General features: G+C 38.8%; 1 protein-coding gene across 1 annotated transcript; it reads right to left on the bottom strand.

Annotated features, from left to right (window-relative positions):
* Positions 1-1,846: 1,846 nt before the first annotated feature.
* LOC147662627 (uncharacterized) lies at positions 1,847-13,573 on the bottom strand (the record flags this gene model as incomplete). Its single annotated transcript, XM_086951037.1, has 4 exons — positions 1,847-1,988; positions 3,411-3,626; positions 6,898-7,335; positions 13,538-13,573. Coding segments are annotated over 4 exons (832 nt in total), but the record flags the coding sequence as incomplete, so codon positions are not given.
* Between the last annotated feature and the right edge of the window lie 468 nt (positions 13,574-14,041).

The raw sequence follows: 14,041 nt of genomic DNA, 5'->3' as shown, positions 1-14,041 counted from the left end.
AGGGTGAGGGTGTGAGTGTGGGTGAGGCGTTGAGGGTGAGTGAGGGTGAGGTGTTGAGGGTGATTGAGGATGAGTGAGAGTGAGTGTGAGTGAGGAGTTAAGGGTGAGGTGTTTAGGGTGAGTGAAGTGTTGCTGTGGTGGTAAGTGTTTGTTTATAGTTGTAGTGTGATAGTGTGTTGACGATGAGTGAGGGTGAATGAGGGTGATGTTTTGAGTGTGAGTGAGGGTGAGTGAGGGTGAGTGAGTATGAGAGTGAGGTGTTGAGTGTGAGGTGTAGAGGGTGATTGATGATGATTGAGATTGAGGGTGAGTGAGGAGTTAAGGGTGAGGTGTTGAGGGTGAGTGAAGTGAGGGTGAGTGAAGTGTTGCTGTGTTTGTAAGTATTTGTTTGTTGTTGTAGTGTGATAGTGTGTTGACGGTGAGTGAGGGTAAATGAGGGTGAGGTGTTGAGGGTGAGTGAGTATGAGGGTGAGGTGTTGATGGTGAGTTTTTGAGGGTGAGTGAGGATGAGTGTGGGTGAGGTGTTGAGGGTGAGGAGTTGAGGGTGAGTGAGGGTGAGGGACTGAGGGAGAGTGAGGTATTGAGGGTGAGGTGTTGAGAGTATTGAGGATGAGTGAGAGTGAGGGTGAGTGATGTGTTGATGATGAGTTGTTGAGGGTGAGGTGTTGAGGGTGAGTGAGAGTGACGTGTTGTTGCTGAGGGTGAGGGGCTGAGGGTGAGTGTTGGTGAGGCGTTGAGGGTGATGTGTTGATGGTGATTGAGGATTGTTAAGCATGAGGGTGAGTGAGGGGTTAAGGGTGAGGCGTTGAGGGAGAGGTGTTGAGAGCAAGGGTGATTGAGTGTTTGAGGGTGCAGGGTGGAGGGTGAGTGAGGGTGAGGTGTTGATGGTGAGTGAAGGTGGGTGAGGGTGATGGTGATGTGTTGAGGGTGAGTGAGGATGAGGTGTTGAGGGAGAGTGAGGGTGGTGTGTTGAGGGTGAGTGAGTGTAATTCAGGGTGGGTGATGAGTTGAGGGTGAGTGAGTGTGAGTGAGGGTGTGATTGGCAAATGTGAGTGTTGTGCATGTGTGACTCGTTATTGTAAAGTAAAGTGTGTTTGTGTTTTTGTATGTTGTTGTTGTAGAATGATGCTGTTGTGGTGGTGTAGAGTGATGTTGGTGTGTTGATGAGTGTTGTTAGTGTGGTGCTTCCTAATGCTGTTGTTGTGATGTGTTGATGATGAGTTGTGCTGTGTTAGTGTTCAACTATTACCACCACAGCATAACTCATCCCAACAACAGTTGCACTTCTCCCAACAACCTAATTTGTGATGTCCACCAATGGAACACGCATCAATACCACCTTAACATTCGGCCCCCCACAGTAACATTGCTCAACAACACAGCATAACTCAGCACCAGCACAGGCGTATTTAGCTCAACAGTCTCATTCATACATAATACTGTAGTGCGTGGAAGCTACAAAGTATGTGTATTTTGTATATGTTTTTGTAATGTCAAATGGATTGGCTGAATGTTGTATGTGGGTGTGACTATGTTGTATAAATTGAGTGTCTTAGTTATAATTTGCCTTTCGTATAGAAAAAATTACCATAGAAGTTGTAAAATTTGTATTACACACATTTTTATTTTTAAAAAAAAAACACAAATATTTATTGTTTAACTTTGTACAAAAAAAAGATATCCTGTCAACATGCAAAATTTAGTCAGAAAATATTTCATCGTCTTTTTCTTTCAGAATCTTTATGATTTGCCCATTACAAAAGACAACTTCAAAAGTTTGTGGCAAAAAATGGACAAGGGCATCTCCGATGTTGTCAACTTCCTCATCTAACATAAACCATTTTACCATTAAGATCTCGTTTTTCGATGGGCATCGATTGCAATTCGTCTGTGTTTGTCACTTTTATTGTGATAATACTCGTTTGCTCAGTAGAGCTTTCAACACCATAAATTAGAATGTCCATCTTTTCCTCTGGTGGGGCTGTTACCTGTTGAGAGAAAAGAAAAGCAACAATTATTTTTTAAATTTGTATACTTTATTTTTTGTGTAAGGCCTATAGTGGTTGAAAGGGACAGAGTTGTTGAAAGGGATACATTGGGTGAAATGGACTGAGTAGGTGAAAGGGTCCCAGTTGTTGATAGGGTTTGAGTGGGTGATAGGTCGAGAGTGGGTGATAGGTGGTGGTAATATTTTTTTTGTGTGGTTGTAGTGTCATAGTGTGTTGAGGGTGAGTGAGGGTGAGATGTTGAGGGTGAGTGAGGGTGAGGCGTTGAGGGTGAGTGAGATTGAGGGTGAGTCAGTTTTTGAGGATGAGTGAGAGTGAGGGTAAGTAAGGGGCTGATGGGGAGGTGTTGAGCGTGATTGAAGTGGTGTTGTGGTGGTAAGTTTTTGTGTGTGGTTGTAGTGTGATAGTGTGTTGAGGGTGAGTGAGTATGAGGGTGAGTGAGAGTGAGAGTGAGTGAGAATGAGGGGGAGGTGTTGAGGGTGAGTGAGGATGAGTGAGGGTGAGGAGTTGAGGGTGAGTGAGGGTGAGGGGCTGAGGGTGAGTGAGGTGTTGAGGGTGAGGTGTTGAGTGTGATTGAGGATGAGTGAGAGTGATGGTGAGTGATGTGTTGAGATTGACTGAGGGTGAGGCGTTGAGGGTGAGTGAGAGTGAGGTGTTGAGGCTGAGGGTGAGAAGCTGAGTGTGAGGGTGAGTGTGGGTGAGGCGTTGAGGGTGAGTGAGGGTGAGGTGTTGAGGGTGATTGAGGATGAGTGAGAGTGAGGAGTTAAGGGTGAGGTGTTTAGGGTGAGTGAAGTGTTGCTGTGGTGGTAAGTGTTTTTTTGTAGTTGTAGTGTGATAGTGTGTTGACGGTAAGTGAGAGTAAATGAGGGTGATGTTGTGAGGGTGAGTGAGTATGAGAGTGGTGTTGAGTGTGAGATGTTGAAGGTGATTGATGATGATTGAGATTGAGGGTGAGTGAGGAGTTAAGGGTGAGGTGTTGAGGGTGAGTGAAGTGTTGCTGTGGTGGTAAGTATTTGTTTGTTGTTGTAGTGTGATAGTGTGTTGACGGTTAGTGAGGGTGAATGAGCGTGAGGAGTTGAGGGTGAGTGAGTATGAGGGTGAGGTGTTGATGGTGAGTTGTTGAGGGTGAGTGAGTATGAGAGTGGGTGATAAGTCTAGAGTGGGTGATAAGTCTAGATTGGGTGATAGGCCTAGAGTGTGTGAAAGAGCCAGAGTTGTTGAAAGGTCCCGAGTGGGTGAAAGCTCCCGAGTGGGTGAAAGCTCCCGAGTGGGTGAAAGGTCCCAAGTGGCTGAAATGTCCCGAGTGGGTAAAATGTACAGAGTGGGTGAAAGGGCAAGACTGGGTGAAATTCCAAGAGTGGCTGAAAAGAGATAATTGCAAAAGGTTTTGTTTGTTGTGCTTACCTCCATTTTGCTATGGCGCGTTGTATTCAATATTTTTTGGCAATTGAATTCATGTACAGTGACATGAGTCAGGGTCACATATTTCCCAAGATGTATTTTAAATAGTGACGCTTCTCTCCACAGTGTCACTTTTATATCATCAGTTGCATCTTTTATTGTAATGGATTTGAGTGGGGTATCTTGCCCATTGATAAACACCGTTTTTGCGTCCTCTTCCTACACAAAAAGAAAGCATTCTATTAAATAGTGATTGTAAAAACAGATATTACTAGTGCATTGTATGAAAGGCTATATAATGTATCATATTTAACGACCCAAATGAACCTCCTTTCTAAAAGATTGAATTGTTTATTGTAAAAAATGGCCTTGTAGATAGTACTTGTTTTTGTAGTATACACCAAAGCACTGTCATCTTATATTTTTCAAAAGTAGTACTTGCTACTATGTGTGAAGAGTGTATAATTCAAAAATGTTTCAGTTAGTTATTGAAGTTACTAAAGGTGTAATGTGTGTGTAAGTGAACTATGCATTTTTTAAGTAGACATGATGACATGAGTGAGGGTGATGGTGAGTTATTGAGTGTGAGGTGTTGAGTGTGAGGAGTTGATGGGGAGTGAGGGTGAGTGAGGATGAGGTGTTACGTGAGGGTGAGGTTGAATGTAAGTGAGGGTGAGTGATGGTGAGTGTGAGAGGGTGAGGGTGAGAGATTGAAGGTGAGTGAGGGTGAGAAGTTGAGGGTGAGTAACGATGAGCGTGAGTGTGAGTGAGGCTGAGTGAGGGTCATTTAGGGTGAGGAGTTGAGTGTGAGAGTGAGTGAGTGTTGAGGGTGAGAGATTGAGGGTGATTGATGTTGAGAAGTTGATGGTGAGTAAGGATGAGGGTGAGTGTGGGTGAGAAAGGGTGAGTTATTGGGTGAGGGTGAGGTGTTGAGGGTGAGTGAGGGTGAGGGTGAGGGTGAGGCTGAGGTGTTGAGTGAGAGTGAGGTTGACTGAGGAGTTGAGGGAGAAGTGTTAAGTTTTTGAGGGGGAGGTGTTGATGGCTAGTGAGGGTGAGTGAGGGTGAGGAGTTTAGTGTGATTGAGGGTGAGTGAGATTGAGGGTGAATGAGGCGTTGAGGCTGAGGTGTTAAGGGTGAGGTGTTGAGGGTGAGTCAGGGTGACGTTTTGAGAATGAGTGAGGGTGACTAAGGGTGAGGCATTGAGGTAAAGACAGTGTTTTCGTTCTATTCCTAAACAAAAAGTAAGCATTGTATAAAATATTTACTGTAAAAATACATCTTACTATTGCGTTGTATGAATGGCCATATAATGTATTATATTTAGCGACCCAAATGAACATCCTTCCTAAATGATAGCAATATTTTTTGAAAAATCTGGCTTTGTAGAGAGTACTTGTATTTGTAGTATACAGGAAAGTGCTGCCATATTATAGTTTTCAAAAGGCGTGTTTTTTGTTTAATTGTTAATGAAGTTACTAAATGTGTGCTGTGTGTGTAAGGCAAGTATGCATTTTTTTAGTAGACCTGATGACATGAGTGAGGGTGTGGGTGAGGGTGAGTGATTGAGGGTGAGGTGTTGAGGGTTAGGGTGAGTGAGGGTGGGGTTGAGGGTGAGTGAGGACGAGGTGTTACGTGAGGGTGAGTGTGAGTGAGGCAGAGTTAGGGTGAGGGGTTGAGGGTGAGTGAGAGTGAGGGAGTGTTGAGGGTGAAAGATTGAGTGTGAGAAGTTGAGGGTGAGTAAGGATGAGTGTGAGTGTGGGTGAGTGAGGGTGATTGATTGAGTGAGGGTGAGGTGTTGATGTTGAGGCTGAGGTGTTGAGGTGTTGAGTGAGAGTGAGGGTGACTGAGGAGTTGAGTGAGAAGTGTTGACTTTTTGAGGGGGAGGTGTTGAGGGCGAGTGAGGGTGAGTGAGGGTAATTGAGTGAGAGGTGTTGAGGGTGATTGAGGGTGAGTGAGATTAAGGCTGAGTGAGGCATTAAGGGTGAATTGTTGAGGGTGAGGTGTTGAGGGTGAGTGAGGGTGAGGTGTTGAGAGTTATTGAGGGTGAGAAGTTGAGGGTGAGTAAGGAGGAGGCTGAGTGAGGGTGAGTGATTGATGTTGAGTGTGAGGCTGAGGTGTTGAGGTGTTGAGTGAGAGTGAGTGAGTATTTGAGGGAGAAGGGTAGAGTTTTAGAGTGGGAGGTGTTGAGGGCTAGTGAGGGTGATTGAGGGTGAGTGAGGAGGAGGTGTTGAGGGTGATCTCGGGTGAGTGAGATTGAGGGTGAGTGAGGCATTAAGATTGAATTGTTGAGGGTGAGGTGTTGAGGGAGAGTGAGGGTTGGGTGTTGAGGGTGAGTGATGTTGACTGAGGGTGAGGCATTGATGTAAAGTCAGTATTTGCGTACTTTTGGTAAACACAAAAAGAACAATTCTACAAAATAGTGACAGTAAAAACACATAGTAGTAGTGCGTTGTATGACTGGTAATATAATGTATTATATTTCACGACCCAAATGAACATACTTTCTACCATAGTGCATTTTTGTTTTAGTAAAAATTGGCTTTGTGGAGAGTACTTGAATTTGTACTATACCCCAAAGCACTGGCCTATTATATTTCTCAAAACTATTACTTTATACATAGTGTGAAAGAGTGTCTAATGCAAGCTTTTTTGAGGTTCTTATTGAAGTTCCTAAGGGCCCGATGTAGGTAAATCCCATTTTTGTATGTAGGTACCAACATCTGGATTCATTACAGAATCCTTAACAAATCTTTAATTACCGAATCGGTAAATACCGAATAGGTAATGCCCATTCATTCCTATGGGCTTTGAAGCCCATCGGAATGATTAGGCATTACCGATTCGGTATTTACCGAATCTGTAATTAAAGAATTATGAAGGGTGCAGGGGGTGTCACTTTGACACCCTCTGGCACCCCCAAAAAAGGCACAGGTGCCATGTGGCAAGCATACCTGCCCTAAGGGCAGGTCTGCCTGTCACATGCCATAGGTATTTTACCCTGGATTTGTATTCCATGTTAAAATACCGATTGTGTAAGCCATGTGCAGAAGGTACATTGCCTACCTACATTACATTTCAGTTAATTTTATTGAATCTGTAAATGTACCGATTCGGTAATTAAACAGATTTGCTAAAGTTACCTAAAATGTGCCCCTACATCTCAATAGCCCTTTACCGATCTGAAACGGCCCAAAATCGGTATTTTTGGCCGATTGGGATCGCTAAAGGGCTACCTACATCGGGCCCCTAAATGTGTAATTTGTGTGTAAGCCAACTATGCATTTTTGTAGTAGACATGATGACATGTTTGTGTTCATACTTCTGGCACATATTGTCCCTGAAACAGTCATCAGACTATTTAGACGTGCAATTTCGAAAAAGCAAAAATACATAAGATATGTCATTTACAATACTAATAAGTCCAACTTTTCCACTGCAAGACAATAGTTTTTTTTAGTTGACATGATAACATGTTTGTGTTCATACTTACGGCAATTATTGTCCCTGAAACGGTCATCAGGCTTTTTAGACTTGCCCGTTTTATTTCCTTGATGGGAGAAGCCGATGGTGCAGGCGGATGCAAAATGTTGTTTGCTTGTTGGATCAGGCCCTCCTCGATTGTCATTGCGGGAAATTTGGTTACTTTAGTTTGTTTTGTAATTAAAATTGTTTTGTTTTTGAGAATAAAGTTTCGTATCAGTAGTCCACAGTTTATTTTCGTTTGCTCATATAAATTTTCTTGGTAACAAGTACATTTAATTGTTCCAGTTTTATCTGCTAAAGCCAAATGGAATAAAATTTTCTGCTCTTGTTTAGCATTTTTGTACGTAGTTTTCCCTGAGCAGCTGATGACATTAACTCTTATTGGTTTCTGGTATGGTTTGTTGTCATCAGTATTAATGTTCATTATTTCTTCAATAGACATCATCTGAAATAGAAAATGTGATATAACATGTTAAATACAAACCCATATTGGTTTATGATCACTGTAATAGCATTCTAAAGTACCATAGTTGTGTAGTTGGTCATTTGTATATATATGATCTAAAATGGATTGGTAGTTAGTTGTGTAACTGTTAATGAGTTGTTGACATTGTAATTTTGTTTCAAAGAATCCAAGTAATTGCTTGCTGTTTGCATTTGTTTGAGATACATCCACATTGAAATCCCCTATAATAATCAATTTGTGCGTGGGGTAAAAATCCGTAATATTTGTGATGAAATCAAAAAGAGAAGTTATACTTTTTAGGGGTGGTTTGTATAAAATAATAATAAGGTAATCTGTGTTATCAATCTGTAGAGTAAAATGTAAAATGTCTATCCCTTCAAGTGTCTCATAAATAGGCAATATAAATAAATCTTTTTTGTAGTACATAATCATTCCATGGTTTGTGTTGTATGTATGAAATTTATCAAATATAATGTGATGATATTGTTCTATCGTGAAATCATTAGCTGTAGCATTTCTTGTAGTGTTGATCTCAGTTAAGCAAATAATGTCTGCTTGTAATATATTCCTATCCGCTACCATAGATGAAAAATTTTTCTGTAGTGATCTTATATTGTGTGCAATGATATTGAAATGTGCACTGTATGTATGTAACTGTGGGATATGTATTTCAAGTGGCATTTCTGTCCTTAATCTGTGCATTTCCTCATTAACTTGTGGATGTACTACAATTTTACGTTCATCAAAATTGTGTACATAGACATTTTGTATTGATTTTGCCCTGCTAATAGCAACATAATGCAAATGATGAATCTTGCTGTTATTAAAGTGTATATAAAGTGGTTCGAGAGTTGCACCTTGTGTGCGATGTATAGTGCGTGCTGATGCTTGGCGTAAAGGAAATTGCTTCCGTATAATGGTAATACATTTCTTAGTGTATTGGAAATGTCTAGCTATAGCATGTATTGGTGTCCATGTATTTTGTATTTGTGAATGAAATAAGTGTTTATATTGTTGTCTGGTTGTTTGTCCTATAGTGGGATTGTCAAATAACAACCAAACAATAATAGGTGTATTGTTAATCAATTCTACTAATTGTACAACACCAGTTGCGCCATTTGTTAAACCATCATTGACATCCACATTGCAACTTAAATCATAACGAAGTTGTAAGGCAATGTGTAATGTATGTGAAAGGCCCATTGTTTTCTGTGGATCTTTGGGCAGTTGCTTAAGAATCGTTTTTTTCACACTTTCAGACAAATCAGAACTAACAGTATCGCTTGCTACTGTTATGTAGACAGGATAATCTTTGCAATGTTGTTCTAAAACCTTTTTGTTAATTTCATTAACTTCTAGATTAGTTGACATGATATATGGAATTGTTTCTAATAAAGTCTCATCAGGTTGTATTTCCCTTTGCTTAATTTGTGAAATATCTTCTTCAGTATGCTTGCCTTCTCTCAATCTGTTTAGTAATTCAGCAAATTGTAGATCTTCTTTTTGGCGCATAATTTTTGTTAATTCAAAAATTTTAAAATGTTCTTTCCATAAGTTAGCACTTAAAGGACCATACATTTGTGTAGAATCCTGAAAAATGTATCTGTCAAATACAGGTTTTAATTGGTAAAAGTCACCAATGGCTAAAATAGAAATTCCTCCAAATGGTTCATTAGATGATTTAATTTCTTGAAGCCTGTTATGTATAAAATTCAACATATTGTGTCCTACCATTGAAATTTCATCAATAATAACAACTCTAACATGCATCATTTCCATTTGTAGAGCAGTTCTATGTTCATGACTCAGTTGTTTATAAGTCAAACTTTGCGACACAGGTATTTTGAAAGTGCTATGCAGTGTTTTGCCATTAATATTATGGGCAGCCTTTCCTGTTGGAGCAGTAAGTAAGATATAAACATTATCAGGATTTTCACCGGCCTTAGTGTTATAGTAGCGTAGTAAAGTTTGATATAGTGCAGATATTACAAAACTTTTCCCAACACCAGCGCCTCCAGTGCAAAAAGTATAGCATGGAGTGCTAGTAGTTTTAAACCAATGCAAGTGATGGTAAACAAATTTAAGTTGTTCTTCCGTTAAGTTTTGCATAAGTTGTTGGTATTTTTCATTGGGTAAAATAAAGTTAGTTGAGCTTTGTTCTTCAGTTGTAGTTCTAATTCCTAAATCTAGAGCCAAATCATATCTATTATTATGTTCTGGATTTTGGTCTTCTGTCTGTATATTCACAGTTGGTGATAGAGGAGGTGAAATTACATTTTCATGAGACTGTTCATGAATAATGTTTGTAAGTTCGCCATGCTGTTTGTTATAGATTTTTAGTTGTGTGTCAACAAATGTTTTAACTTCCAGATACCTATCATAGTAAGTTTCCTTGTTGATTAGTATTTTTTCTTCTTCCCTCCATGGATAGTGCAACATTAATATTTCTCTATAATACTCCTCTGGTTCATTATTTTTGCTAAATCTGCAAAAGCGTATTATTTTCCCTTGTCTGCGCTTATTTAAAGCATAATCATAATTATGTTTCTGTTGTTGTTTATTTCCGTCACTACATTCTATTTCTAATTCTTCCTCATCTGAGCTGTAAAAGTTTTGTTCTGCAAGTAAATCTTCGCAATCATTTATTTCTTTCCCATGTGTTTTTTTCTTCACATAGTTGAAATTAGCCGCATAGTCTGCTAACGTGCACATCTCTAATGATTGTGGCCGTTTGCAGTACTTAATAATAATATTTTCACATTGAATGTCAGTTGAATTTTCGGGCAAGTTATTAATAGTTTCGATATCACGCATTAAATAAGTTCTTTTCTCTGGACGGCTAGTATTAATAAATACAAATGATCGTGAGCTTTTCCGTAATGGTATTTGAAGAATTAGATATGCTGCTTCTTGAGCACTAATTTCTGTGCAGTTGAGGAATTTGTTCCCTATGTGTTTAAGTTGATCTTTGATATTACTATTGCTTGTTACCTCTTTAGCAGCTTGCGCTAGAAGTTTGCTAATTCCTCTTTGCGATTTACTGATATATGAGATAATATAGACTGCACAAGCATAAGGGTCTAGTATAAACTGCAAGTCTATGTTTGCTCGCCAAGCTTCTAAAAGAGTACTATTGTAGTTATTGATGAAGCATTCGGCTGGTGTTCTTTTTAAAAAAATAGTTGTTTTTTGTAAGCTAGTTTGTATAGAAGTAATATATTCTTTATCATCCATTTTAATGAAGTCCAAAAATTCCTCAAAAGAAAGTGTATTAAAAGTAGTATTATTCATAGCTTCATGTATTATTTTCATATTATCTTGCCATTGGTTATTTGTCTCCTCCAGTGTTAATGGCTCTAATATGAGCGTTCTTGACATTGGATATTTGGGATATTGATATTTGCATGTCCGTTGCTGTTTACGTCTGCAATTTTTGGTGTGACCATGCCTTTGTAGATTTATTAACGGTTGTAAAACAGGGTTCTCAGACTTATGACAAGTGATATATTTGTCAATAAAGCTATTGACTTCTTCCACTGGTGAAACACCATACAATGGTGCTTTGTTTACCCAGAGTAATGCATGTATATGTGGAGAACCTCTTTGCTGGAATTCGACTCTGTAAAAGTAGTCTACTATTTCCCCAATTGGATTAGTGCCATTCAGCAAAACACAATTAAAGAATTTCCTAACTTGATAGTCAAACTGTCTTGCACATGTTATTGGATCTTCTTGTATTAATTTACTTTTAGTTTCCCAAGACATGTTTAAGAATTCTTCCTCTGTACATTCCTTTAAGTTTCTAACTCTCAATAGTATATTTATTAAATGGTGCCATTTTGTTTCTGCAGCAGATAATGTCAAAAAGAAAGTGGGAATGCCAAGTTGCCTTATCATAGCAAAAATATCTTTTTTGCAACCTTCCCAATATGGAGGTGAACTGCGTATAGTTTTTAATACTTTGTACCCCTCATTAAACTGTAAAACATTGGCAATATTACATTTAATGTCTTTAGCAGTTATTTTATTCCCATCTGTAAAATGTTTTCTGATGGAAATGTTGATTTTACCATGGATCTGCTTAATATGTAATTTCTTCAGTTTAAAAAAGACATTAGTAATAGATTTAGCGACTCTTCTATCATAACTCCTTAACTCTGCTTGGCAAATAGTACTATAATGTACCGGTATATGTCTTTCCTTATTGTTAGGCCTTCGTTCACCACAAAAAATAGTAGGGAAAGCCAAAAACTCTGAATCTTTATCCTCATATAAACCTCTTGGCGTGTTATGTTCAGCTGGAGCGAAACTTAACACATTCAGCGAATTACTAGTAATAGTTTCATTTGTTAACATAGTATCCAAATTCCCAGCTTCTATGTTGTCAGAACTATCAGATGAATTGTTTGTCTCAGAAGTCTCATTGTGAGATTCTATTTCTGGAGGTATATACTCCCAGTCAGGGTTAATGGTAACACCATATTCATTAAACATTGTACTATTTTTAGCTAGCCATGTAGCTGCCTTTTTTACAGTATTTGGTCTAATATTCTCATAATGTGTATATGATTTATAGATTAATTTCCTTTTTAATTTCACTGGGATTGTCATGGCGTCATTAATTTGCCTTGGTAAAATGGTAACAGTTGTCATAACATCTGCAGGTACATTAACTACTGCACCTGATAATGATTTTTGAAAACCGCGTGGCAGACTCCGAATTTGTAAGAATGGTATCCTAGGTGAAACTAATCTTTCTTCTAAATCATATAATTCTAATTCAACTGGTACATTTGGGAAGCCCATGCCATTTACAATTGAACATGGTGGTATTTTGTTTTTGCGAATGTAATAATAGCAAGTCTTACAAATAAAATTTGTTTTCTTGTTACTAATGTTACACTTGTTGAAAATTTCGGATTGGCTAACACTGCGTATATTTTGCAACGTTTGTTTATGCCACAGTTGATTGCAAAGAGTACAAATGTACTCTGGCCCATGCAATATTTCCCGGTGGAATTTGCGAATGATTGTATGGATTTGTTTACCTCGTTTCTGTCTTTGGCCCTGCGTGAAGATGGGTATGTTATTATCAGTAGCACTTAGTTGACTGTTGGTAATGTCTTCTTCAGCTGCATTAACTTTTTTTCTTTGTACAACTGTAGTTGGACATGTACTTGAATCCCTTTTTCTTTTCCGAGACTGTTTATTTGTTCCCTGGATAGCTTTACTATTACCTGGTAATTGTGCTAAATGATTGCTATTGCTATTCCCTCCCTTACTTGTATTCTGTAAATGATCAGAAGACATTGATGTTGATGTTATCGTCTGATTAGGAGTACATTCAGTAGTATGTACCCAAATTTTTCTTTCTTGCGGCAGGTGACTATTTTTTTTGTGCACAGTAAGTGCTTTTGTAAAGGATTTCCTTTGAATGACTTTTATATCTATTGGTGTTAATTCAAATTGGACACATTGCTCAGCCTGATGTGTAAAGTTATATGCTAGTTTCATAACATATTGAATTAGCCCTTCAAACGAATTAAATGCAATTGTAACACATGTTCCGTTTGAATGAGGCATGCCTTCATGGTCCCTACTATGTGAATCAAATACAAAGTATGATTGCATATGTTTGAAAATAGCTATTACATAAACATTCATACAAAGTAGAACACCACAGTGCTTATTAATAGTAACATTTAATGCTGTGCTAATATCTGGGTAGGCTTTATCAAAACGTTTAAGGACATCACCGTAGTAAGCATTCCGTAGCAAAAGTGAATATATCTCTTGATTGTGGTCTATATACCTTGGCAGGTCATCTGGATGCATAAGTGTTTCTTTGTTAATAGAATGCATTTGGAGATAAAAAGCGTCCCCACGGTCCATTATAAAATGCAGATCATTAGAGTTCCAAGTAGTTACTGGCTTGCATAAATTGTGCAAGACAGCAAAAGCACTATTTGGTAAGCATTGCTTACCTTGTGATTTGCTATTAAATTTGCTATTCCCTTGATGGTAACTTGCTTTCAAGCATTTCTGCATCTTATAAGTTATACTGAAATGTTGTTATCAACAAATGTAAATTAAGAAGGTTTGTGAACTAACAAATTTTTTAGGGGACTGTAAGGTATGAACTTTTAACAAATTTTAAACTAAGTGGCAAAGTAGTATTTACCTTAACTTCTGTTTCTTTTGTTGTTGTTTTAATAATCTGAAAGGAGAAAAAAAACATATTGTTTAGAATATATTTTTCCGAATTTTTGCCATAAAGGCCACATTAGCATGTAAATAGTCTTTTAAAGACCTGTTAAGAGCTCTAGTGCTGCTGTGAGTGTATGTGCCACGGCTGGCACACAGGCAGGGATGAGATGATAGAGGGAGAGAGAGGGAGTGGGAGGAAAAGGGGGACAGAGAGAGAGTGAGTGAGTGCGTGAAAAGTTAATACTGAGAGACGTTAAAAAATGTGTGTGTGTGTTATGTGTTGCATTGAATCAGAGAATGGATGAGATGTGAGGAAGGGAAAGGGAGTGAGAGGGAGAGTGATAGGAAGGGAGACGGGGATGGAGGGAGGGAGAGAGAGGGAGAGGGAGACAGAGGGATTAACAAAGTTAGAGTGAGAAAGAGGAAGGCAAGAGAGAGGGAGGGGGAGCTAGAGAAGGAGAGAGAGGGTGAGTGTGGG

This window comes from Lissotriton vulgaris, unplaced genomic scaffold, assembly GCF_964263255.1.
Source record: "Lissotriton vulgaris unplaced genomic scaffold, aLisVul1.2 SCAFFOLD_10349, whole genome shotgun sequence".
Taxonomy (NCBI): domain Eukaryota; kingdom Metazoa; phylum Chordata; class Amphibia; order Caudata; family Salamandridae; genus Lissotriton; species Lissotriton vulgaris.
The sequence above is the reverse complement of the archived record's forward strand: the minus strand, read 5'-3'. Positions and strand labels throughout refer to the sequence as shown.